Source organism: Artibeus jamaicensis, unplaced genomic scaffold (assembly GCF_021234435.1).
Source record: "Artibeus jamaicensis isolate MK-2021 breed Jamaican fruit bat unplaced genomic scaffold, CSHL_Jam_final contig_851, whole genome shotgun sequence".
In the NCBI taxonomy this organism is placed as follows: domain Eukaryota; kingdom Metazoa; phylum Chordata; class Mammalia; order Chiroptera; family Phyllostomidae; genus Artibeus; species Artibeus jamaicensis.
Window position 1 is genome coordinate 3,803,248 of NW_026521986.1, and position 26,643 is coordinate 3,829,890.

Here is a 26,643-nt window from a genome sequence, read left to right on the forward strand (position 1 = left end):
CCACCACCACGTAGAAGGGAGAGTGCCTCTGTAGTGGGTTATGCGCCCAGGCCTCAGCGGCACTGAGCAGAACTGAGTTCAAACCCTGGACTTCCCTCTGAGTAAGTTATGTTGGCATAGATCCTATGTCATAGGGTTGTTCTGAGGATAAAAGAATGTGGACAGGGCCGTCGGCATTTGGTAACATTCACTGCATGTTGGTTACTGATGACACTATTATTATCCATAGAAGCTTTTTTGTTGTTGTTGTTGTTCTCTGGATACACACACACAAATGAGCAGAGAGACAAAAACAATATACTTACATAGTATATTAATTGTACGTAACTGATGTGAAAATGATACTTCATTAAAGCATTGTTGTCTTTTAGATTCAGACATTGACACATTTACAGATGAGATGATTTTGTATCTTGGATTTGCTTCCAAAGGCGGAAAAGGTGGCCCAGGACAGTGACTGCGCAGGTGAAACAAGGCCAGGCTTCCCCCGAGAACCGCCCGGGCCGCCCGAGCACCACAGGGGTCTGTGCTTTCGTATCGTGTGAACTTTTCCGTTATAAAACGTTTACAAATACATTAAAAATAGTTACTGAATAGCCTCATGGATTCATTGTTGTTGGGGGAGCCAGCTCTCAGCTTAGTTTCCTTTATTCCTTTTGGAAGAGTCACCAATGCCAGGCCAGTGAGCCGTGCGGGGCAACTCTCATCACTCGTGACTCCTGCAGCAGCTCCGAGTGGAAACAAAATAAATACAGTTGCTGCATTTCCTTTGTCTTCAGCCACTTGGGAACCCTCTCTGAAACCACCGTGGGCATTTTAAGTAACCCTGATTACCCAGCCACGACAACGAGCCTTTCGGGAAGCCTGACAGGATAGAGTAACTCTTTCTGCCCTTCCGTACTTGCATGACAAAAGGCATAGCAGCTATTAAATATCGGTGCCCAATGACCTAATGAATAATGAGCCCGTAACCACATATTAGGCATTTGGGGATCTGAGCTTCTGCCCTGTGTGAACTTGTAATCTTCACTGTGTGGCCTTGTGAAGTTTGGCTGCTGAGTTACCCATTGGCATAGGAGGCGGAAGAACTCGAAAGCCAAAACGGACATCTGGATATTTAAAAGTCAGGAGGTCTCAGGGTGATTTTTGCTTTTTTTTTTTCTAATGAAGATAATTTATCCTTCATGTAGACACTGACCATGGCCATACATGGCTCTGTAGACTCTGGGCCTGCTTGACTAATCCTCTCAGCATGCTTCTTTCCCACCTGCGTGCGCGCCAGGGCGGGTACTGGGCTCCCCTCTCTCTCATCGCCTCTCCCAGAGCAGGGTCACTAAAGCAAAGAATTTGAACCTAGATTTCAGAATTCTTCTTTTCCCTCTGAAATCCATCTATAAGGGGGAAGGCACATGGCTTTCTCTAAGTTAAGCACAATAATTTGGAGCAAAGCCTTCAGTGGGTTTATAGAATTTCTTACTTTTCCCTAAAAACAAGGCAGGCTCTCAGTTGGCCAGGGCAGCTCATGAAGTGCTGCGTCTCACTCCGATTAGTACCTTTGGCCAGGACCAAGCTGAAGCGAGGGCGGAATGAGGTTCAGCCCCAGCTAAGTGGGAAGACAGGTGCTCAGCCAGAGCCTTCTAGAATACAGTGCAGAGTGTGCTGTCACACAGAGGGGAACTGGGCACTCCAGGGACAGAGCGGAGTGCCTGGGGACATCAGGACAGACGTCACAGTGGAGGCGTGAACTATCTGGACTGAGGATATAGCCTAGGATTATATCAAGTTCTTAATCAAACCCCCTTAGGATCCAATTTGAAGGTTCTGCCCTGTTAAGTCGTATCCAGTGCGAAACCAGCACTGGCATTTCCTTCAGGGTGCAGGCAGTTCTGAGAATGTCTAAGATTAGGCTGAGAAGTCAGGGTCAAGGTGCATCTGTGCCCTCGGGTATCCTGGGCCCAGGGTGGGCTGGATCCCCTGCCCTGCTCGGTTCTGTCTCCTGAGCAGCGACCCTGTACAGAGGGCACTGTGACGGGCGCCGGACAAAGCCGATTGCGAAGCACTTTCTCTCCCTGAGCAATTCCTGCTACTACCCATGACAGCAGCTGAGTAATAAGCAGTCGAACCTCTTACCTGGGCTTAGTCACAGGCTCTCTTGAGCAATCACAGGTCAGCTTTTTACCCCATTGTGGGTTTCTGTTAGTACTTGTTTCTGTTACCTGCACATAGGCTTTATGGGCTCTTAGCAGGCATAACGGCTTCGGGCGAATTCAGACTCAGTCACCTAGTTTGGCAATGTGAAAGAGTTGGAATGCTCTGGGCACGGGTCCACACGGGCCTGGACCACAGGGCTAGACCATGGCTGCCGACGCCAGCCCAGGGCTCTGCTCCCCCGCAGCCTTGCTCTGCCCTGGGGCCTCGAGCTGTACACGACCTCTGCCCTTGTCCTGCCCCTGTAACGTGTGCATGCGCAGCCCTGGAGGAGCCAGGAGTCTGAGACCCCTTGTGAAGGACTGAGAGACAGCACTCCTGGTGGTGGCCTCCCACGACCCCCACCCTGGGATCTTGTGACCCCACCTTCACGTGGCTTAAATAAGTCTTGCTCCTGTTGAGGGGTCGGGGGACAGTTGGGGAGGAAAGGCTTCCCGCAGGTCACAGCCCACTGAAAACAGTCAGCCGTGCAGGAGGCTACTTTGGAGGCGGAAGCTGGGAGTGGTTTAGAGGCGGGGAAGGCTCGCTCTCGGAAGTGGATGCACAGGTACCTGGCACACCTTCGCCTCATGCCCCTCACACCCAGGGGACCACGGCCAGGAGCAGAGAGGAGTCTGGTGTGTGTGCCCACTGATCTGTGCCAAGGAAACTCTGCTGCTCGGACCTCCCTTGTCGGGGTTCCTGGAAAACAGGGCTTTGTTTTCAGTCCCAGGTGTCTGACAGTGACCTCTCATAAGATCTGCATGGTCAGACTCCCAGGTCACAGTGTGGAAACCAGTCCCACCAGTTCTGTCGTCACCTACCTCCTCCAGCTGAAACGTGATCCGAGGCTGCATGGACAGACACCAGCCTCATCCCTTGGGCCAAGCACGCCCGCAGAGCAGGGTCAGGAGGACAGAGCCATGAGTGCCCACTGTGGCCATGGAGCAGAATAGCAGTCAGCTGTGGCTACTAAAGACCCTCCAGTAAGGGAACCCCATCAGTGTCCCACGGGGTCGGGCCATGGCAGCCCCCCGTTCTGGCTGCTGACTACAAACCTCCAGGTCAGGGACATTGCCTAGTATCCCTCCTGGCTGCACAACCACCTCCTCACTGCTAAGCCCACGTGGTTTGCCTCTGAATGCTTTGGTCCTTGAAAAGCAAAGCATAAAGGCGTCACTCAATAGGCCAGGCTGCTTCTCTTATCCTGGCCCAGGTGAGCCAGGAGGCTGGCAATTGTGCGAGTCTGTAGGACTCTCTTCCAGCCTGCCTTGCCGACAGGCCTCCCTCCCCCTGAACGTGCCTGGTGCTAGGAGCCATGCTGGGGTGGGGTTGGTTTAGGCAGTGCTGCCTTTTATGGGCAGAGTCTTCTCGGTACCCGGCCGTGCGCCTGTCTGTGTGGAGGCCCTTCACCAAACAGTGCTGCTGCTGGAAACTCACTTCCTCAAATGGACTCGGCTCCTATGGTTGGGGGAAGTGTGGAAAGTGCCTTTGTCCTGGGTTCCCCATAATTCACTAGGCCCCTTGAGGTACCTGTGCACCTGGGGTACAACCACACACACCCTGTTCTTACTCCTGTTTTTCCTTTTCCTGCTTAGGAACATGACCACTAACCCCCTGAATCTGAGAGAGAAGCAAGGAGTCCTCATTTCTGTGTCCTCTCCCCTCCATTTCCAAGGGGTTGTCAGGCCTCATTATTGACCTTGGTTTTCCCCAAAGCACTACTGGCCCACCTCTCACTTTCCAATCCATTTGTCACTGTCCTAACTCAGGTCTTAACATCTCTTCTCTGAATTGATTCAGCTGGGAACCTGTTACTCCCTTAGTCAAAGAGCTTCAATGGATCCCTTTTGCCTAATAGCCGAATATCAAAATTCCTTAGCGTGGCATTCAGGGCCCTCCATCCTGCAGACCTAACTTTCCTCCCTAGCCCTGCATCTGAAGGTTCCAGCGTCCCTTGCTGTCTCTCCTGCCTCACTGTACCACATGAAGCTCCCGAGCCTCACCACACATCACACCTCCGTGCCTGCCTCCCTGCCCCAGCCCCGTCCGTCTGCCCGCGCTGACCTTCCAACACCCCTTCCCTGTCTGGAAGACCGCCCCTACTGTGGAGTCTTCCCTCTTGCATCTGTCTCACAGCACTTGGCTCATACTTCTCTCATGCCACTTGTACTGTACAATAGTTGGTTCTCCCTCTCTCCTTCTTTCCCCCTTCCTATGTATAATATGTGGAACACTTACACACATACATGTATGTATATTGAACAAGTTTTTACTGCATGCACTGTGCTAGGCACAGTAGTGAGCCAGATCAACCAGAAGCATGCTTCACAGACTTATACTTCAGTAAATATTGGTCTCACCCTCACACTCTGAGTTCCATGGGGATAGAGGTCATCTGTGCTCTTGATGGTCTATTACGATCCCTGGCACATGGTGGCCACTTGCTCTGTGAGTGGTCACTAAGTGAACCCCAGTGGGTGGAGATAGACACCAGAGTGGAGGGACGGGGTGGGCGGGTACCGATGGGTACAAGGTAAGTGGGAAGCCAGGGAAAATCACATCCTGCCCTCACTTTCTAAAGGGCAGCCTATATTCTATATGTGGTCAGTCCATTCATGTGGAACCGTCATCTAGGGAACCCTGATGCCAATTTTGTGAGTTGATCTAAATGTTTTCTCTAGATGACCCAAAAAAGTTTGTTCTTTTCGAAGTGTGTGTGCACGACCACTGTGGTCTGATCACCCGCCCCTCGAGCCAGCTTGTCCAGATGGACAGTCTGGGACCCGGCTGCTCTAACCGCTGTCACTCCTTGTTTCTTTCAGAGATCTGAAACTGGACAACGTGCTATTGGACCACGAGGGCCACTGTAAGCTGGCAGACTTCGGAATGTGCAAGGAGGGGATCTGTAACGGAGTCACCACAGCGACCTTCTGTGGCACGCCCGACTACATTGCCCCAGAGGTGGGTGCTGTGGAAATCTGAGCTCCACAGGAACCCCAATGAGCGATGCCCCGCTTGCTTTCATGCACCGTGGCTTTGTGGGCAGTGTTGAGAGCTGATGCCTCCACACTCCTTTGTCATCGCTTGGCTGGATGATGGCTGAAAATGTCTCTAAATAAGAATCTGAGTCAAAAATTGTTGTTTGTAAACTTTGTGGTTGCTTTCAGGCTTTAGGACTCACAGTTATTTACTTTTCCCTTATCTCTACTCGGTGCTTCCATCCCAGGCCCATGTAGCAGAAGTAAACAAAACCCCTTGAATCTTTTCCATACAAGTGAGCGAGCCCATCCTCTTCCTCTCATGTAGCTGTAGTCCCAAACCCTTCTGTTTCGGATCTATGCGTGTCATTACCTTGGTCTAATGACCAAGGCCACAAATGTTTGATCGCCTGGATGAGAAGCTGGCCTTTGAGTTGACCACAGGGAAAATTGGCCACTCTCTAGAGATAGAATGAAACACGAATGTCAACACATGAAACTCAGTTTTGTTACTTCCATATTTCATAATCTATTGTTTTCTCTAGTTATGAAGGATGTATGTGTTAATCAGATATGCAAAGCCCTTCTCACATCGCCCTCCGTCTCTGCACAGATCCTCCAGGAAATGCTCTACGGGCCCGCGGTAGATTGGTGGGCAATGGGCGTGTTGCTCTATGAGATGCTTTGTGGTCACGCGCCCTTCGAGGCAGAGAATGAAGATGACCTCTTCGAGGCCATACTGAACGACGAAGTGGTCTACCCTACTTGGCTCCATGAAGATGCCACAGGGATCCTGAAATCTGTAAGTTTGGCTTACTTACCTAGTAGCCATTTTCTACCTGCAGCAAACCAGCTTGCTAGACGTGATTCTTGTGTCTCTATTTAATACCTCGTGCAACATAAGCTATGAGCTTTAACTGAAATATGGGATTTCATCTGTAGAATCAAAGAACCATAGTTCTCTCAGGCTGTTTTCCTCTCTTATGCAATAGGTAGTTCTGAGCCAACTATGATAGCAGTTGACAGTGTTGCTTGCCAACTATCCAGTATTTCTAGCACTTGTAGCTTTAGTACGATGCTCCCCTTGGGTCAGGACATACCGCAGTGGTGGGTCACATGACCACTATTCCCAGTGCATTGCACTACAGATTGTGTTTCTGCTGCCGATGTGCAAGGAGCAGGACCAAAGGCCCTTTCCCTTAGTGCTGGGAGGTGAGAAGAAAGGTTTCCCAACCTCTGCAGACCTGTTTTGCTTCCATTGTATCCTTAACGCAAGCCAGGCACCAGGCCCAGGATTCAGGTACAGTGAGGTAATGCACCATGTTGAAAAAGTCTTTTTCTGCATGCATGTAAGGCATTATACTGGAAGCCTTATTTTAAATGAGGAAGAAACATAGATTGATGCCTTTATGTTGAAAATAAGAAAGCACATTGGAGTTTGGCTCTGTTCTATAATGTTATTTGAGTTCAAAAACCGTATGTTACCACCTACTGTGTGCTTAGGGGAGAGTAAAGATGAAGATAGCTGGTTCATTTCCAAAAGGTGTTGATGGTGCTGGGAGTTCCGGTTAAGAGGCCTGTGGAGCAGCTGCATTTTCTCACATGGGAACTCCAGTCCTGGAATAAAATTTACTGTCTTCACACTTTTTAAATGTACAGTTCAGTAGCGTTAAGTACATTCATATGGTTGTGCAACGATCACCACCATCCATTTACAGAACTTTTTTCATCTTCCAAAACTGAAACTTCATACCCCTTAGACACTACCTCCCCCCAGTCCCTGGCAACCACCATTTTGCTTCTAGTCTCTATGGGTTTTACTATGCAGTGCACAGCACCTCATCTAAGTGGAATCATACGTTCGTCCTTTAGCAATTCAAAAATTTTTTAAAAGCCTGGGATCAGAATCCAGATTTTTCTGATGCCAGTCCAGGGTTCTGAGCTAGACTACATCTGGCCATTCTCTATTTTTCTTCTACTTCCCATCAATAAGCATCTTTCAGCCTCAGAGCCCCATGTTTTTAGCACCTAAATCACTCCCTGCTGGGATCCTTTCCAGTTGCACAAGAAACATAAGCCCCTAGGGGAAGCTACTAGATGCTGTGTACTTACTACCCACAGAGCATCAATCTGTCACCTATTAAACATTCAGTAAAGCCAGAAATAATGTTTATAATAATGTTACAGCATTATTTAAAGATTCTGCATTTGAATACTGCCATAATACCAGAAATAATGATTATTCTGTTGACCTGAGATGAGTCTGCAACCCTGGAAGAAGAAACTGATATATTAGTAAACTAGAATTCCTGTTTAATTCAATTCAGCAAATACGCATCAGATGCCTTCCTTTGGCGTGGCCTGTGCTTTGTGCTGGGAATGCCAAAGGTGAAGAGACGGGCCTCTGATGTTGCCCACAAGCTAGTAGGAAGGGGAGAGTGTAAATAAATACTTAGCTCACTGCCAAGGAGAAATAATCAGAGCCGTCTCTGGAGGCAAAGACAGGGAAGGTGGCCCAAGGGGTGACACGAGGACGAGACGGAGGAAGTAGCAGTTGAGCTGGGTGCTGGGGAACAAATAAGGGTTCGGTAGGGTGTAAAGGCCCAGAGGCAGGAAGTAGTGTGCATGGTTGCAGACCGGCAGTGACAAGCCCTGTACCCCCAGAGTGTGAGGTGCAGGGAGGGGTCAGCGAAAGAGGGGTGTAGGGCATGGGAACTCTGAGGGGCCTGGGAGACATACAGGAAGTATATACGCCTTGCCGTTGATCACATGGGTCTGGAACTCAGGAGAGGCTGGTGCTGATCGCTCCAGCGTGTAGGGAGAATGTGGGAGCAGATATTGACTAGGGAGAGGACCTAAAGAGGGCACAGAGGACGGGGCCTAGGGCACAGCAGTGTTAAGGGGTGGCAGCGGAAGAAAGTTCAGTGAGAAGGTTAGGAAGGAATGACTGGGTTGTATGAACATCTGCGTCTGCAGTGTGTGCTCAGTTTACTCCTGGTGGAAGAGGCCGGCAGTTTTACAGCATGACTGAGCCCTAAACTGATGCTGCAGTAACTCTTGAGTAGCACTGGCTAGGACCGAGCGGTCTTAGGCCAGGTAACGAAGGGCTTGCAGGTAACAAGATTGCATTTCGCTGTACAGTTCCAGATCGAGGAAGGCACACCACTTTCTTTAAAAATACAGGCTTCAGGCCTTTTTTCTGGGATTTTGTGAGCTTGGTGACTTCCAGAGTTTCTAAAGTTGAAAGTTGACTCCATTCAGTGGTGTCTTGCATAGTCCTAAAAACTGTCAGGAGGTCGTGTTTCTAAGTTTTGGATTGTAATCACTTGCCTTTACCCCTAATTTCACTGAGCTCGGTGACTATTAGAAACACAAACACCGAATTTCAGAGACAGCAGATCCTTAAACATCGGGTCCATACCCCTGGGTGGTAGGTGAAGCTGCGGCCTAGAGAACAAACCAGGTACATGTGGCAGACTGGGGAGAGCACAACGACATGAGAGTCGAGAGGCCCGCTCTACTCCCGCCACTGCTTCCCGGGCTCACCCTCCGCGAGGCGGGAGGATGGCGCCTGCGGGGCCCACTTCCAGTGGGTGGTGCACATGAAAGCAGTTTTGGAGGGGCCCACACCATGCAGGAGTAAATCACTAATGTTGTTGAGTCATGACTAGTGAATTTACAACGTGCTGAGAGGTGTCATTATCTTCCTCCTGTCCTTGAAGAATTCGCCAACATCATCAAGATCATTAAGTGCTAAATTGTACACGAGGCTGGGTTAGATTTTTATCCTGCAGAGAACTGCGTTTGTGGTTTTTCAGGAGCTCTCTATCTAAACCGAAGACACTCATGTGGTGTGTAGTCAAATAGGTATTGATCCTCCCGTTCATGGAACAGAAACCTGCCGATGCAGAGCGGCCCAGGACGGCTGTGCTCACGGGCTGTGTGAGGAGCTGGGCGTGCAGAGACGAGCAAAACACATCATCCCTGTTCTCATGGACTTTACAGTCCCGTTGGGGTGGGAAGAGACATGTTTAAAAAGAAATTCTACAAATAACTACATATATACTTACAATGCAATAAGAAAAAAATCCGAGTTGCTTTGAGAGTATGTAACAGGCAGACCCATCTAGGCCGTCATGGGAGGCCATGCTGGGGAGACGACATTTCAGCTGAGGCTGCAGAGGAGTCAGGTGTACACGTGTGCAGTGGTCTTGAGGAAGGAGAAGCCCTTCTGAGTAAGTCTGTGGCTGACCTGTAACGAGCACACGTGTGGGGCAGTGGTGAGGGTGGGACACTGGAGACCATGTGAAGGAGAATAGCCTTCACCTGATGTGCCAACATGCTTCATTGAAAGATTGCAAGCAAGCATGAGTGACTAAACTATTCTTTCATAGTTCAGAGGTTACTCTGGATCTAATAGACTGAAGTAGTCACAGTTGAAACACCTGGGGTTTTTCCAAAATAGTCCAGGGGTGGCAGAGAGGAACAGATTAAACAAGACTGGGCATGTGTCAGTAATTGTCACGACTGGGTGATGGACATGTACTAACGTGTTTGAAAATGTCCATAAATGGTGAATTTTTGAAAATGAGCATAGGAATCAGAGTACGTACTCATGTGTGCATGAGTAGACTGTGTAGGACAATGAACTTTGCCTTCATGTATGAAATGAGATAGTTTAACAATGCAAATATATATAAAGAGGAAAAATGATGTAAGCCATAGATCTGTGTACGTCATTTTTAAGTTTCATTTTGAATTTATTGTGAAGTATTTCAGTAACAATGGACCCGGCTACATCTTTGATTCCCAGTAAGAGAGTCTCCAGGCCCTGGCCTGGGCGTCTCTATCGCCCTCTTCATTTTTATGCTGCAGACAAAATTAATCAGTGGTTTCAGCATACTTATTTTTTTTTACCACCCATGAACAGCCTCCGTACCTTCTCAAGAGGTGTCCCTTCAACCCCCAAGTTGGGTACCTAAGTGTACCCCAAAGAAGGATTTCTAACGGATAAATGGGAACAGAGGAGCGCTCTCGCCGGTGCACGTGGTCCCAAGCTGCTGCCCTCGCGACCCTGTGCGATTTTGCTCTGCTGGGCTGCGTCTGCCTTTCCCACTGAGAGGCAGGAGGGCCGAGGTCTCCCAGCCAGCCCTTCATGTCCGCTCTCACCACCACCTCTCTGTAACGGGTCACCCTAATTGGCTTCCCGAAACTCCTGATCTTTTCTTTGGAACATGAGGTCAGGGCTGAAATTGGTGTCTGCTGAGTATTTTGCTTGGCCTTTTATATTTTTCCTTAAAAAAACAAAATGCTTTCTGAATTCCTCCCTACCTTTTTAAATGAAAAGTATTATTCCATATCTGTACTGTAGGAACTATTTGGATAACCATTTATAGTAAATAACATTACCATAGAGATATAAAGGCTTCAGGGCATTGTAGGGTATGACAGTGTCAGTGAATGCCATGAATTCAGGGTGAGGGGTGCTCTTGCCCAGCATTCCACAGAAAGTGGTGGGACAGGAAGGGCACCAGTGTCTTGCCCAGCATGACTCCTAACCCAATATGACTTTCTTACCCTGGCCCTACCCACCATCACCTCTGCTGCCACCCCCTGATAGTGGACTTTTGAGTTCTTCGGACATGAGTGTCCAAACATTTCATGTAGACATGGGCAAGGGGCGGGCACTTGCCTCTGAGAACACTCTCCTGGGGACCCAGAATTAGGAGGAGCAGTTCACACAATTTTCAGCCCAGGACTTCTACTTGAAAAAATTTCTCAACTCATTAACCAGTGAGCCTTACACTGAAAAATAACGATGGTATGTGCTTCCAAAAATGCAGTAGGCTACTTTCCTTGCTTCCCCTTTTGTCTCTCATCTTCCCTTTAAACATGCAATAGGTGTTAAATGCTCGCGTGTGCATGCTGTGAAAGCAAACAGTCCCCACCCCCACTCTTACAGCGTAGATTATAAAGGCTCACAACACCTACAAAATTAACACAGAAAAGGGATATATACTTGTGTAAAAAACAGATATAGGCTTCCCAGATTTCTGACCTTAAAGATGATATTTTTATGGTTTTTTACTTGGTTTTGGAATAAATGACTTCTATTGACTAAGTTTCCTAAACTGGCACCAAATCATCCCAAAGAGCTAATAATCATGACAGAAGAAAATGTATAGTTTTCTTAGAGCTTCTGTGGTTGCACTGAGTTTTGCCTGCAGCGCACTTGGGAAGGCGAGGGCTGCTGAGGTGAGTGTTCCTTTGTGCTAAATCATCTCCTGGAAAAAATCATGAGGCTCAGCGCTGACTCAGGTGAAGCTAATGCCCTGGCCTCTGAGCTCACACAGGTGGCCAGGTTGGTGGAAGGAGTTTGGTACGTTCTTCTGAGTCACCTTCGTCAGTTCGGGAGGCATTGTAAACTTAGCATCAGAAGGAGATTATAGAGCGCTTTTGTTCCTAAGCTTTATAGAAATTAAAGTGTGTGTGTACGTGTGTGAGTTTATCCATCGTCACACATACCAGATTTCATCATCTGTGCATTGTCTACAGGAGTTCTGTTTGCCTCTGTTAACACAGAGGGAACCCCAAAGATCTTCTTTTTGCCACATCTGTCCTACACCTGTCACCAGGCAGTTGATCAGAGCAGAACTGAGTTTGAGCCTCTGTTTCCTACTCCCCTCCTGGTAGAGGTTGGAATGCTCAAGGGAGCAACCACAGTAGTCAGCCTGGAGGAGGCGGAGGAAGTGGAGGGAAAACTTAAACTGGAGTAATGCATAGAATCCAACTCTGGGCCATTAGAGCTGATTTTTCAAGCACTGTTTTGGGGAGAATCCGAAAGAAAGTTACTGTAAGACCCTTTAACAAGAGGGGTGGTGTAATATTGGACTTCTGGTCAAGATGGCAGAGTAGGTAAATGCTGTGCTTAACCTCCTCCCACACATTGAAATTACAGTTAAGTTACAGAACACACATCATGAAGAATCCCCGGAAGACTAGCTGAATAGAAGTCCTAGAACTAAGAATACAAATAAGCGACAGTGTGACTGGTAGGAGGAGCAGAGTGCAGAGCAGGCAGGTCCCACGCTCACGGTGTGGCGGTTGAGAGCTGGGAGGGTTATCCAGGCTGCGGAGGTCCCCCCTAAGGAGCGAGGGTTCCCAGTGCCACACCAGACTCCCCAGCCTGGGGCAACAGTGCGGGGCAGAGGAGTCCACATAGCATCGGCTGTGGAAACTAGTGGGGATTGTGTTTGCGTGACACGGAGGGCTTCTGGAGTCCTGGGCATTCCTTTTGTTTGTTTGGTTTTTGTTTTTTAATAAACATTTACTGGGCTGATGATAACATTTTTATTTTTTTAAAGATTTTATTTATTTATTTTTAGAAAGAGGGGAAGGGAGGGAGAAAGAGAGGGAAACATCGATGTGCAAGAGAAATAATCAGTGGCCTCTCACACGCCCCCAACTGGGGACCTGGCCCACAACCCAGGCATGTGTCCTGACTGGGAATCGAACCAGTGACCTTTCAGTTCACAGGCTGGTGCTCAGTCTACTGAGCCACACCAGCCAGGGCCTAGGCATTCCTTCTGAGACACTGGCTCACAGAGTTACTGGGTTGGTCAAAAGGCTCATTTAATTTTTTCTGTACAGTGGCTCTAGTAGTGTTTAGTTGTCTTTGATTTCATTCAAAACAATTTTGTTAGATTGTATTGTGACAGCTCATATCAGCGTGCATTTTTTTTTAAGCCTTATCAAGATCGGTGAATTTTTTTGCAGCCATTTAATATGAAAGATGGAAAAAGGTATGTAACATTTTCTGAGTATTGTGCTTTATTATTTCAAGAAAGGTAAAAATGAAACTGCAACAAATAAAAGTTTTGTGCAGTGTATGGAGAAGGTTCTGTGACTGATCAAACATGTCAAAAGTGGTTTGCAAAGTTTCTTGGTACTATTGACATTTTGGCCAAATAATTCTTTGCTGTGGAGCTGTCTTATGCATTGAAAGATGTTTAGCAGCACCCCTGTCCTCTACCCACTTAGAAGCCAAAAGCAGGAGATAGCCAACATACTCAAAATATCCAAATCAATAAAGTTATTGGTGAAAATGAAAAATGTCATTTTACCCCCCCCAAAAAAAAAACTGAATGGACTTTTTGGCCAATCCAGTACTTGCTCTAAGCTCCAGCCCAGGGGCTGCAGATCAAAAAGTGCCAGAAACATAGAGGGAGAAGCCGAACTGACCGGTGTCAGGACAGCTCTCCCCCGGGACGGGAGCCCTGGCAGGCACCATTGTTTCTTTGTTGAGTCCTCCCCCGCCCATACAGCAGGTGCAGTTGGCTGCCAAATCTCTGATCTCCATTAACCTGGCTAACAAGTTCACCACGCTGATTCCCTGAGACCCTGCCCCACACAGCTCACACATCTCCTAAGGCATTTCCAGTGGCTTTTCCACACAGGCAGGCTGCCCCAGATCATGCTGCAGACTTTCCTAACAAACAGTAGCTGGCTTCAGTGTGCTTTGTATCTCTTGCTAAGAAGCCCCAACCCGCCCTGGCTGGCGTAGCTCAGTGGATTGAGCGCGGGCCTGCGAACCAGAGTATCGCGGTTCAATTCCCAGTCAGGGCACATGCCTGGGTTGCAGGCCAGTTCCCAGCAGGGGATGCATGAGAGGCAACCATACATTGATATTCTCTCCCTCTCTTTCTCCTTCCCTTCCCCTCTCTCGAAAAATAAATAAATAAATAAATTAAAAAAAAAAAAGAAGCCCCAACCCTGGTACAATGCAAATTGAGACTAATAACCACTTGTAACTCCTACTAGGTAGCTCCAAACCTGCCATAAGCTGTGGCCAGTGTTGGCTTGGAAAATTAACTTCAACTAAGTGGCCACAAATAATAGCTCGCATAGTGGTACCCCCTGAAGGGTCCTGATCCTGGCACTAGTAGTCGCCAGCCTCAATTCACAACATAGTCTCTCCCAAGTACCTTTAACATTTTTTTTTATTCATATGTTTTTAGAGAGAGAGAGGAAGAGAAACATTAATGTATGGTTGCCTCTTGTGCACCCCCAACGGGGGAACTTGCCTGCAACCCAGGCATGTGCCCCAACTGGGAACCGAACCTGTGCACCCCTGGTTCTCAAGCAGGCACCCACTCCACTGAGTCACACCAGCCAGGGCTCTCCCAAGCACCTCTAAGCCCAGGACAAGCAGAAACAAACCACATATCACTATGTACCTCCTATCAGGTGGCCTTAAGCCAGGCACAAACAGTGGCTGACCTTGGCCTACCCTGGAACCTTTTCTAAGAGGTTCTAGAACCAACATAGCTGGTGGCCAGATTCAAATCACAGCAGAGTACCACCCAACCAGTTCCACAGATGACACCCCTGAAAGGCAGACTTGGCGGGTGCCAGAGCCCTGCCAAGGTGACTCCTGCACTGTGGGGTTAGCGCCCCCCCCCCCACAACAACTGACAGCTGGACGCATGGTCAGTCCTCACAGCCAGTCAGCCTGAGGGTCAGTCCTTCCCACTAACATCAAACAGCAGTCAAGGTCCAGTACAACAGCCGGGCACACCAACCCACACAAAGGACACCCAGCTCAGGTCACCTGGGAGACTGTGCCACTGAACCTCCCAGAACACATACGACATACGGCCACACTGTTAAGATGAGGAGATGTAGCAGATCTAATATACAGAAACAAACACAGGGAGTCAGCCAAAATGAGACAAACATGTCCCAAATGAAAGAACAGGACAAAATTTCTGGAAAAATGAACTAAATAAAATGGAGACAAGCCATCTACGAGGTACAGAGTTCAAAACACAGGTTATATGGATGAGCAATGAACGTAAGGGAATAACAGATGAACTCAGCGAGAACCTCAGCAAAAAGATAGAAACCGTAAAGTAGAGTGAGTTAGAAATGAACACTATAATAACTAAAATACAAAATACACTAGAGGAAATCAATATCAGATTAGATGAAGCAGAGGCCGGAATCAGCCACCTGGAAGACATGGTGGTGGAAAACACCCAATCAGAACAGCAAACAGAAAAAAGAATTTTAAAAAAGATAGTTTAAGGGACCTCCGGGATAACATCAAGCATAGCAACACTTGCATTCTGGGGATACCGGGAGGAGGAGAGAGAGCAAGGGATTGAAAACCTATTTAAGAAATAACTGAAAACTTCCTTTGCCTGGTTAAAGCAATGACATATAAGTCCAGAAAGCACAGAGTCCCAAACAAGATGAACCTGAAGAGGTGCACACCAAAACACAACACAATCAAATTACCAAGAGTTAAAGATAGAGCAAAACTTTAAAAAGTAGCAAGAAAAAAAGTTATCTGTGAGGGAAGTCCCTTAAATAAGACTATCAGCTGACTTTTCAATAGAAACCAGAAAGGCCAGAAAGGAGTGTCATGAAATAAAGTGATGAAAAGCAAAGACCTGCAGCCAAGGTTAATCTACCCAGCAAGGCTATCCTTTAGAGTATAAAGAGAGATAAAGAACTTCCAAGACAAGAAAAAGCTAAAGGAATTCATCACCACCACTAAACCAGTATTACTAGAACTTCTTTACATAGAAAAGATTAAAAATATGAGTAAGAAATTGTGGGTGAAATGCTCACTGACAAAAGCAATCACTTAACAAAAGCAGTGGTTCGGCCAACTGTAAAGCTAGTACAAAGGTTAAAAGGCAAAGGTAGGAAGATAATGTGTGATCACCACAGTCAATTAAGGGATGCGCACAAACACACAAAAGTACAGAATAATAACACACATGGAGGGGTTAAGTAAAAATGGTAGTCATTTTAGAATATGGTCAAAGTTAAGCAGCCATCGACTTAAAATAGACTGCTATAAACAGTTTGATATATATGAAGCACATGGTAACCACAAACCAAAAATCTATAAGATTTTATACAAGGAATAAAGAGAAAGGAATCCAAACACAGTAGTACAGAAAGTCATCAAGAGACAAGAGCAAGTTAATAAATGAACAGAGAACACAAAAACAATCAAAATACTTAATAAAATAGCAATAACGACATTCCTATAAATAATTTCTTTAAATGTGAATGGATCAAATGCTCCATTCAAAAGACAAATGGATAAAGAAGATACCTTACATACATGCAATAGAATGTCATTCAGCCATAAAAAAAAAAAGAATGAAATCTTGCCATTTGTGACAACACGGGTGGACCTAGATGGTATTATGCTAAGTGAAATAAGTCAGAGAAAGATAAATACCATATGATTTCACTTATATGTGGAACTTAATAAATAAACCCAGAAGAAATTGATGGTTACCAGACGGGAAGTACATGGGGGTCTGGCTGAAAAAGGTGAAGGGATTAAGAAGTACAAGTTGTCAGTTACAAAATAGTCACGGGGATGTAGAGTATGGCATAAGGAATATGGTGAATAATATGGATAGGCAAACATAGGTTTACTGTTATTTGTATGGAAAATATTAAAATAATTGATAAATAATAGCACAAGAATAAACTTCCATGTGCTCACAACTGTCCACCTTCCCATGCCCAGCCCTGTACCGAAGCAACTGTGCACAGTGTCAGGTGGGCACTAGACTCGTCAGGGCTTTGTAAGGATGTATAAATGTCCAATTGCAATGTTGGATTCCTGAAACTCATCATATTGTATGTCAACTGTAATTGAAAAATAAAAAATAAATAAAAACACCACCATTCCTTTTCCTGCTCCAACGGCTGCTCCCTGCCCAGACCAGCCGCGTCGGAACCCTGTGCGCCCTGAGAGTGGCGGGGCGCTCTGCCGCAGCTGTGGGCCTTGGGCGTTCCATGGTCTGAACGAGCTGGAGCGGTGCTCCTGCTATTGCTCCGCCACTATTCCATAGCAACACTGTTCCGTGTAACGACCTGTCCTGGGGAAGATTACAGTCCTCTTTCCTCAGAGCTATTTTAAAAATCCACTAAGTGTCCTCTCCCTCCCCAGGCTCCATCCCGCCCCTGGGGGTTTGCTGTCAGCCTCACTTTAGGTTGACACGCGTGTCTCTGCCTTCCCCTATGGAAGAGTGACTTACCAGCACCAAGTCAAAGCCCTGGTATCTCTCCTCCCACGCTGTCAGCTAACTCACGTGCCTACCCTTGTCCCTCTTACCACAGCTCCGGGCTGGTGGTGCTGCTGGCACAGGTCATTCTTGTGTCTATACGTGAAGGGGAGTGAAAGGAAAAGGTTGGTGACCGATCCTCGTAACTAGGTCAGACTACCTGTGACAGTGGCAAAAGACAGACACGTGTGGCTGCAACATGTACACACAAGCATGCATTCGGTCACCCTCGTGTTGTACGCCCATGTTGAGGTTGGCCATCACAGCCACAAACCACGCTCTGCTCTGTGTCCTGTGCCCTTTCTCGGCTGTCCTTCCCCAGGACTCTCCGTAGAGCCATGCAGTGCCTTCCTCCTGTTCTGTAGCGTCTGGGGAATATTGATGGGAATGTCCTGTGGCACAGTTCCCTTCCCTCCTGGCTCACCAACTCTCTCTGCTCTTTTGTCTGAAATTGAATGAAAGGAGAAGGTCATTTTGTTTGCCCAACAGCCAAATCCAACAATTAGAAAATACAGTGTGTTCTCCGTCCCGAAAGAAGATCTTATTAGATTGATTGCTGTATTTACATAACTAGTCCTCTTCCTCTGAAATCAAACAGATTTTGGAAGAGGAAAAAACACTTTTAGCCATTGCCTACATTTTAAAGAGTTTCAAAGCAGACTTGGATCCTGTTGCCTGCATACATTATTATTACACATGGTTAGTTTAAACTCTGTGCTGTGGAACATGCAGCAGCTCAGAACCAGGGCCTCGCCATAGCAGCAGAGCCCCTGAGACACGGGCGTGCTGCGCCCGACACCCAGTTTGCAAAGACGCTGCTGCACTGCACGCTTCCTCCCACGTTCGTTGCCTCCCTTCTGTTAAAGCGGATACAACTGCACGTTGAGACCTCGTCTCCTTGGTTGAAGATTGTCTTTAGAAACCTGTACTTTCAGAAGAAGGGTTTTCCAGAGACCATGACTACCACCCAGCTGTTGGAGTCCAGGGCTGTGAAAGCAGAAACGGGCCTCGTTCTGTCTCTACTGGCTGCAAAGTGGGGGAAGTGAGCCTGGGGTCAAGGCCAACCTCAGGTTTTAGTCTCTTTGGGTAGAACAGGATGGACTTACAACTGGCTTAGCACGATGCCTACAGATACGAAAATCAATCACGGGCTTCTTGTGGGACGGGCATTTTACACTGGTTATCTCATTTACTTGTCATAGCAACCTTCTGAAGTACAGAAAAAAAATCTCCGTTTTAGAGCTGGGGAGTCTGAGGCCCAGAGAAATTTATACAAGGTCACACAGCTCATCGGCAACAGACCGGGCAAGGAAACACAGACCGTGGGACGGCAGAGCCCAACCAGCTGAGCGCGGCGCCCAGAGGGCTCTTATTTTTTATCTGTCTTTCCTTGTCTGCAGTAGGCTTCCCAGGACAGTCTCTATAAACCTTGCCTAAAACCCACATTTTACTGTAGAACTTCCTTCGGGAAGGCCTGGCTGACTGCTTTTTTGAAGGATCTGTCAGGTTCCTCATTCTCAGGCTGCGTGTGCCTCTGATTCCTGCTGCAACCTCTGGTTAAATCCCACCTAAAGGAGGGCTGAGGGGCATGCCACGGAGGGGGAGTGCGCAGATGCATCCCTGCATTTTCCCTCTCCTCCCCCTGCTCGCAGGCAGCTTGAGGCTTGCACTCCGGTGGAATCAGATTTTCCACCCCGGCCTCCTCACTCTTCACAGTTTATAAAACGCTTACTGACCCTAGAAAACATTCTGCCTCCTTCAGTAAATGTGACCAGAATCTTTCATGAGGTCACTTTATTTTCCTCCTTGGCTGACTTTCTCCTTTGGACCGCAGTCAGGAAGGTCGGCTGAGGTGAGGCCAAGTTTAAGTGTGACCTTAGACGCAGACGAGTGATTGCTCAAACATTGTTAACTTGCTTGCCATTTAGGTCCCATCAGGGACACAAGCAAATAAAGTTTTCTGTAAAAGGATTATGTCATTACCCTTCCCAGGGACAGGAACAGCTGTTGAGGTGGAGCCCTGTGCCTGGCCCGGGGCAGCAAGCTCCTCGCTCCCCAGCCCTGCACACCCCTGCCACAGTGATCCTGAGGAAGACTTCAGGGGACTGATGGTGCCGGTCCTCTTAAGTCCCCACCTGTGCATCTTCGGGAGGGGGACACGGTCCCTGTCCTGGTGTCTGTCTCAGGTTCTCGGTCTCCTCTTCTTCAGGAGGCCCTCCCACTGCCACCCTGGCTTGCCTCTCACTCCACGTCAGGGCACAGGAGCCACACAGAGTCAGTGAGAAAAGCCAGCCAGCTGCGGCGGGACGTGTGGCCGGCCAGGGCTCGGCTGTCCCCTCTAAAGAGGACACCTCTATTCCATTCCGGGCCATTTTTATCAAGAAGAAATAGAGGTCTTAGTGTTCCAGAATATCCCCTTTTCCAAGAGAAAGTGAAAAACTTGACTTTTATGTGATGAGACATTTCCTAGTTTTTAAATGTTTGGCAAGTAATTAAAAGTATTTTAAAACACACTCTACAGGCCAAACGCGATGTCCGAGGCCTCGGGCTGGTCTCAGTTTCAGGCCCCCTCTCCCTCTCTGTAATCTCGCCTGCCCTTCCAGTCTCAGCTCCTCTTGCCCTCTCGTCAAATGTCGACACCTCAGAGTTAGAGCGCTAGGCCTGGGCCGCACCCGGGTTTGCACAGCCAGTCATCTCCACGTGCCCCTGAAATCCGAAGCTGAGCTCGTCAGCCTCCCAGCGCTGCACACTACGGGTCTTAAGAAATGTGAGATGTTTTTGTTTCGTGTCTCTGATGAAATGCTGTTACTACTGCTACTACCTCTGTTAATATTAATACTACCCACCATAGTTACTCTGTTGCTCCTCTCATTACCTATTTCTGTTACCCTACACCAGAGCTCTGTCAGCTGGCCCATAAGGACAGCCCCTGTGACCTTGAACTCCCTCGCTCCCTTCACCCAGCTCCCTGCCACGTGGATTGTATTTGTTCTTCTTCCACGGGCCCCGTGGGCCTTCTGCCCAGTTTTTCCTTCCCATGAACCGGACACTTTCAGATCCTGAAGCTATCATCTCTTTTCAGCTTTTGTCTCAACCTCCTCCACCGTTCACCCCCCACCAGTGCCCGACCTCTCCATTCGGGCCATGTTCATCACCCTGGGCTAGAGTCATCTCCCGAGTCACAGCGCAGCTCTTGCCCCTCACCTCTTCATACACGTTTGATGGATCCTACAGGCTGCCCCTGGTTCTTCAACCATCCCCGCGTGCCAACCACACCAGGCTGCACACTTCTCCACCCACATAGCAGGCTGCTGCAGCCGTCTGTGCATCTGTGCTGTGTGAGGCATGAAGGAGGAAGACAGTGGTGCCTATGTCCGTTCTGGGCACTTGCCTCATCTCAGTCCAGCGCCACCTCTCCTGTGAGGCCACTGCTTGCCTTGTCTGCACCAGTGCGGTCCGCCGAGTCCCTCTTCACAGCTCCCCCAGCACTTTGCCCCCCCCATTTCATCCACTGTGTGTTGTGGATGAAGTGTGCTTGCCTCTGCCTCTTCTCTTGATGAACTCCTTCATCCTCACGCCACCCCCTACTGTCCTTGTCATCTTTGTGTCTACACGAGGCCCCATGCACTGTCCCGCCTACAGTAAACACTTGTAAACTTTTGTAAGTTGAACCACATTAAATTTTAAGTGGAGGATGGTTGTACCTAAGGGCTTATTTACAACAAGACGTTAAAAGTCAACACTGTACTGCTTGCTTACTCAAAAGGATTTATCAGAACTGGGAAAGTATCAACCTAGTGAAAGGGTTACTCTACCTGTCTCCCTTTGGAGGGATGCCGTGTTTAGAGGAGGAGCAGCCGGGATCTGGCCCAGTTTTCCTTCGGCAGTACCTTTCCCCAGTGCCCCGTGGAAGCTTGGCCTCGGCGCTGGGGCAGGGAAGAATGGGCCAAGTCTCTTGGACATTGGCGTTTCTGCCACCCTGGCATCGAGAGCCGTGTACTGTTCCCCTTGCCCAGAGGAACAGGTTGTACCCACACATTCACAAGCTATCCTCTGCTAGCATCATTGGCAGGCCTGGGAATTTCCCACAACCCACCTGGATCTGTTCTCCCATTCTTGTATGTTGAGTTTTTGGAAGCACAGTATTTTGTTACCATATTTTGCTGTGTATAATGGGCACCCAAGTTTTGTGTGCATTATACACATGGATTATTATACCCATGGTATATAATCATTATACCCACGTACAATGTGCATCCTTATTTTCCCCCAAAAAAATTATGCAAAAAGTTCACATTATTCATAGCAAAATATGGTAATTAGCTCTTAGAATAGACACTGATCTTCCATTAGGGATTGTATCCCACCGACTTTCCTAAGGAGAGAATCTTCCTGTTGCTTTCGTATATTTTCCCTTCCCTTTCTGGGTTGGCGATATTAATACTCCCAATATCTAGGGAGAGCCCAAGCAGCATGAACTTGCAGCTCTCACAGGACTGAGTTAGTTATAAGATGCACGTTTCCTAAACCCATGCTGACCCCTGTACGTGCCTGGAGGGCTCACTGCTCAGATTGGACCTCAAAGTTCCGCTTCCAGTCCAGCACCACCTGTGGCCTTCCATGCTTGTCACGAGGAGTGGGGAGAGGCGTTACACCCCATGCGTGTCTTCACTTTTTTTCCCATTGGTTCCCGCTGAGGCCTTGTCAGCATATTCTGAGGCCCCTCCTGTCAGATGTGTGTGGGGGTTTCTGCTGCCCCCTCTTTCCTCCGTATGATCATTTTCAGCTGAAGCGACAGCGGCAGCTTCGCAGCTGTGGGCATCTGGCGTGGTGGGAGAGCCACCTCGGATACCAGCTTTCCATGTCCGTGCCTTTCCCAGGATTGCCTTTTTACTCACTCTAGAAAACCGCTCCACAGCAGTCTCTGAACACAGAATTATTTCTGTCCTGTATTCGTAAATCAAACTTCGACAGGGGCGCTCGGGGCCTGTCGTCAGTTGTCATGAAGTTGTTCAAAGATAACTTGATTTAACTTTAAAACCAAAAGCAAAACATATTATCCAAGGCAATTTTCTTCTAAAAATGGGAAATTAAATTAGCATCAGTGTTTTTGAAATCCAAAATCACATTCTGGCCAGGAAAAGTGAATTAGGCCACATAGTCCTTGGTCGGCACATGATCAAAACACCTTTTATAGGCCATTTTGTGAAAGTAGATTTAACCCAAAACATCTTGATAGGAGCCCCAGCCCAAGGAAATTTCCCAGCTGATCTAAATGCAGAAGATTTATACACCCTCATTGCTTGAATGTGTTGCAATGCTTGCTTCAGTTTTTGGCCCATGTAGCAAGATTCTCAGCCATTAAACACTTCATAATGGATGGACAGGGCAGAAGGGAGCATCTTGGAAAAAAAAACTTTTCATTTAAAACTATGTCTTTGTTGCATAAAGAAAAGCGGCCGACTTCGTTTATCCTAGAGCCAGAACACAGAGCATTTTTCACCCTTGTGGCTTCTTCACAGAGATCCTCCAAACCATGGCTCTCACTCTTCCCCCTGCGGTCTCGTCAGAGGCTGGGCCTGCCGGCCAGCTAGTCCGGTCTGTCAGAAAAATGGGACAGCTGTTCCTAAAAGTAGCCCCATGCATGAGTTGCAGCCTGTCTACAACTGCCGAGCTGGAGAAAGGCTCACTATTTTATAAAGAGTTTCTCTTCTTCAAAGAGGAAAGAAAAAGACATGGTATTTACAGAAAACAGAACTGGACCCTCCAGCTTCATTTTAGCGGCCACATCTGAAGTGGAAGTGGGGAAGGCCGTAAAAACACAGGCAATTGTGTTGTAAGGGGTGATTCACGGCTGTGCTGCCCGTGATGGACAATTCAGCTAGTTAAGCAAGATCAGCCGGAGGCCTCGCACAGACCCCTCTGCTAGCGCTGATGCGCACCACCTGGTGATGTACTTGTCGTATATGACCGAATGATTGACACCCTTTCTCCCCCTCTTTCTCAGTTCATGACCAAGAACCCTACCATGCGCTTGGGCAGCCTGACTCAGGGCGGTGAGCACGCCATCTTAAGACATCCTTTCTTTAAGGAAATAGACTGGGCCCAGCTGAACCACCGCCAACTTGAACCACCTTTCAGACCCCGAATCGTAAGTGTCCAAGACCATCGTGGTAGACTTTCCTCTTTCTTAAATGTCATAGTGTTCCAGTACAGTCTGTCGAGCAACTGGATGGTTCCCTGAGGAATAAATGAACCGGAAGTTCAGCCTGACACTCGGCAGGGCAGCCTCTCCTCAGGGGAGGCTGGGCTCCTCGCACCTGAGGCCACACCGCTGTGCATGCCCAGGTCACTTCACGGAGTTCCCACCATGCTTGCCTTGGCCACATTCTCCCTTAACCTAAGTTACAGTTTCCTGGTACCTAAGGAGACTGAAACTCTCCAGGTTTCTCCAAAAGAGTTTGTCTAACTGAGAAAGTCATCATTCTTAAGCTAGTTTCTCTGTGTTCCTTAGTCAGGGCACCATTCCCAAGCCCCCAGGGAAGTACAGGTGGCGTGAAATGCTACTAACCTCTCTTAGCCTTGCTCCATGGCTTGGAGAGCCTGGGTGTGTAGCACATACTACAACAAAGAGCTCAAGTCAGGACAGCTGAAGTCCCTTGTGACTGGAGAAATACCGGGAGCACCAGAAAGGTATTTCCCCACACCGGGTGGGGAGGTCTTCCTGAGGGTGGTCCAGCTGTCGGTGTGAGAAGTAAGCTCTTCCTTAACTGTGGGTCAAGAGCTCCACGTTTGGGAAGGAAGCAACGCTGGGCTAGCAGTAGATCGAGAGTGAGGGGACTGAGGAGTGCTTCCTCAGGTGGGGAGAAAAGTATCACGGACTCAGGTAAGAAAAGTGAGGTCTAACAGTAGTAGAAATGATCTTTCAGCATAGCTTCTAAAGATGTAAGATACTAACATTTCCAAACACACAACTGGCTTAATCTACAATAGCCTGCTAGGTTGGACACCAAAGGTAAAGCCACCGCTTCTAATGGACATCCACCTGCCAGCTTCTCTGGGCAAGTGCAGCTTCGCCAGCTGGGCATAATCTCACAAGTGAGTAAAGCAAGAGGCAGTTTGTTCCCTAAACTTAGCGCTTTTGAGAAGTCTTTCGAGAAAAATCTCTTCAAGCATGTAGACCTATGTACAAACAGAAGTGGGGCAACTGTGAACTCAGCCTCTGTTGACAAATACAAGCGTGTGCGCCTCTCAGTAAGGCCCGCTGAGAAGTGGCGCCTCGGTCAAACGGGGAGCAAAGGGTGAGTGAGCCGGCTGGTTCAGGTGACCAGACTAATTCCTCAGCCTCCCGGCCTCAGGCTGGCCTTACTCAGCAAGATTTTCACGGGGTTAGTGAATTGGTGGTTACCAAATGCCATAATAATAATACACGATGCAGGAGGTTCACTATTAAATGCTGTTTCATCATAATTGTTATAACTGTAAATAATGCTACAGAGCGAGTGGCAGAGCAGTTCTCTGACCTCACTGGGCTCAGCCCTGTGGAGGTGAGTCTCCAGTGCATAGTCTGATGCTTGTTTCCTTTTGACAGAAATCCCGAGAAGACGTCAGTAATTTTGACCCTGATTTCATAAAAGAAGAGCCAGTTTTAACGCCAATTGATGAGGGACATCTTCCTATGATTAACCAGGATGAGTTTAGAAACTTTTCCTTCGTGTCTCCAGAATTACAACCTTAGCCCGATGGGGAACAAGAGGGATGGCATGAGAATCACAAGGGGACCCAGATTTTCCAGGGATTGTCCATAGGGGGAAACTCCGCAGCATCAGCCTTAGAACAAGAACATGAACGTCAGGGAGAAGGGGGTGGACTCTGAAGACGGAACTTCAAGACAGCTGTTTCCAGTCCTGAGGGAGCCTTGCACGGAGCTGGCACTGACGTGAGATTTCATGAAGAAATAGACTGTTCAGCTATGAGATTCCCTGGCTGTTTCGGGCTCAGGATATTAAGAGGAACCAAAAGGACGGTTGGTGTGAAGAATAAACTAGATCCTAGAAAATATTCTGGGGTAAACAGGCTTTTTGCTTCAAGTGACAAACCAAGACTTTGTACGGACCTGTCTGTGCTCTTCTTTAAGCCAATGAGCTCCTAATACCAGCAAGAGGTTGCCAAATGCTAATGAAGAATCTAAGGATAAGGAAATGGATGGCTTTCCAAATAGAAAGCAGTATGCAAAAAATTCATAACCTAAAGCCCAGTCTTGAAAGCAGATGTTGGGCACGAAGACAACATTCCAGTTTATTCTCTTACCCTTAACCTTGATATTTATTGAGTGCCCCAACAGATGGTGCCACGAGGTTGAGGGCCCGGTGGCATCGTGTAAACAGGTCTGCGTTCACCGAGCTTTCACTGTACTGTTCATCAATTTACCTGAATGGTGTTTGCATTGTGAGATGCCTCTCCACACTGCATATGTCTCACTTGTTGTCTGCACTTAGCTCTTTCTCAAACAAGTCTCACTGCCACAGAAGCAACTATCCACAGAAGCAGCAGGTGAACTAGAGGTGCTACCTGCCGACTCGTGAAATCTCATCGCGGGGCAACGTGTCCTTACTGCTCTGGGCTCCTCAGTGAAGAATCGCACGCCACTCACGCCAGTGAGCAGACTTATGGCTTACCCATTAGCAGTTTATTTAAATTATATTTTAAGAGACAGTGATGTTTGTTCCATAAGCATTTTAATAATTAGAAAGAGTGCTTGTAAACAGGACATTTATTAAAGAAGGACCGTATAATATGTACCTACCTACTGAGTTGCAGAACATTGTCTGGATTGAAATAAAAGCATTTTGTAGCAAAGAAGAAAAAAACTTTGTTGTCTAGAAGGATTTGTCTACTAGGAGAGGAGATATCCAATGAAAATAATAACTTTGAGCAGCATGGATAGAATTTTTGACTTAAAGCGAATCTGAGAGCAAAGGTTGACATAACTTCTGTGCATCCTTTAAATGAACATAGCCTGTCCCTCACTAGCCACACTTTCCTTCTGAATCACGGTAATGACTGCTAAGCATTGCTGTAACAGACTAACCCTTGAACTCTGTGTAGTTAGGTATAATATTTATTTCTCATTTATACAAAGTACAGTGCAAGTTCAGTGGCCCTCTCCTGCCTTACAACTATTCCATTTGAAATGTGGCTTCCAAGGTTGTCATGGCAAAGAGAAGGATGGAGGAGGTGCTCTGAGAACAGACATACATCAACCTGCTTACCTTTGATTGGCCAGAACATGGCCTCCTTCTAACTATGAAAGGGATGGGGAATTACAGAGCAGCAAGGGGTGTCTGGCTAGTAGTAACAGTCTCATTCCAAGGTGA

General features: G+C 47.7%; 1 protein-coding gene across 1 annotated transcript in view; it reads left to right on the forward strand.

Annotated features, from left to right (window-relative positions):
* PRKCH (protein kinase C eta) overlaps positions 1–26,071 on the forward strand; it is a 204,805-nt gene extending 178,734 nt beyond the window's left edge. Inside the window, exons 11-14 of the mRNA XM_037132418.2 lie at positions 5,013–5,151; positions 5,782–5,970; positions 23,274–23,417; positions 24,858–26,071. Coding sequence (XP_036988313.2) covers positions 5,013–5,151; positions 5,782–5,970; positions 23,274–23,417; positions 24,858–25,004 — 619 coding nt within the window. The 3' untranslated portion in view covers positions 25,005–26,071. The remainder of the gene's footprint in view (positions 1–5,012; positions 5,152–5,781; positions 5,971–23,273; positions 23,418–24,857) is intronic.
* The last annotated feature ends 572 nt before the right edge of the window (positions 26,072–26,643 follow it).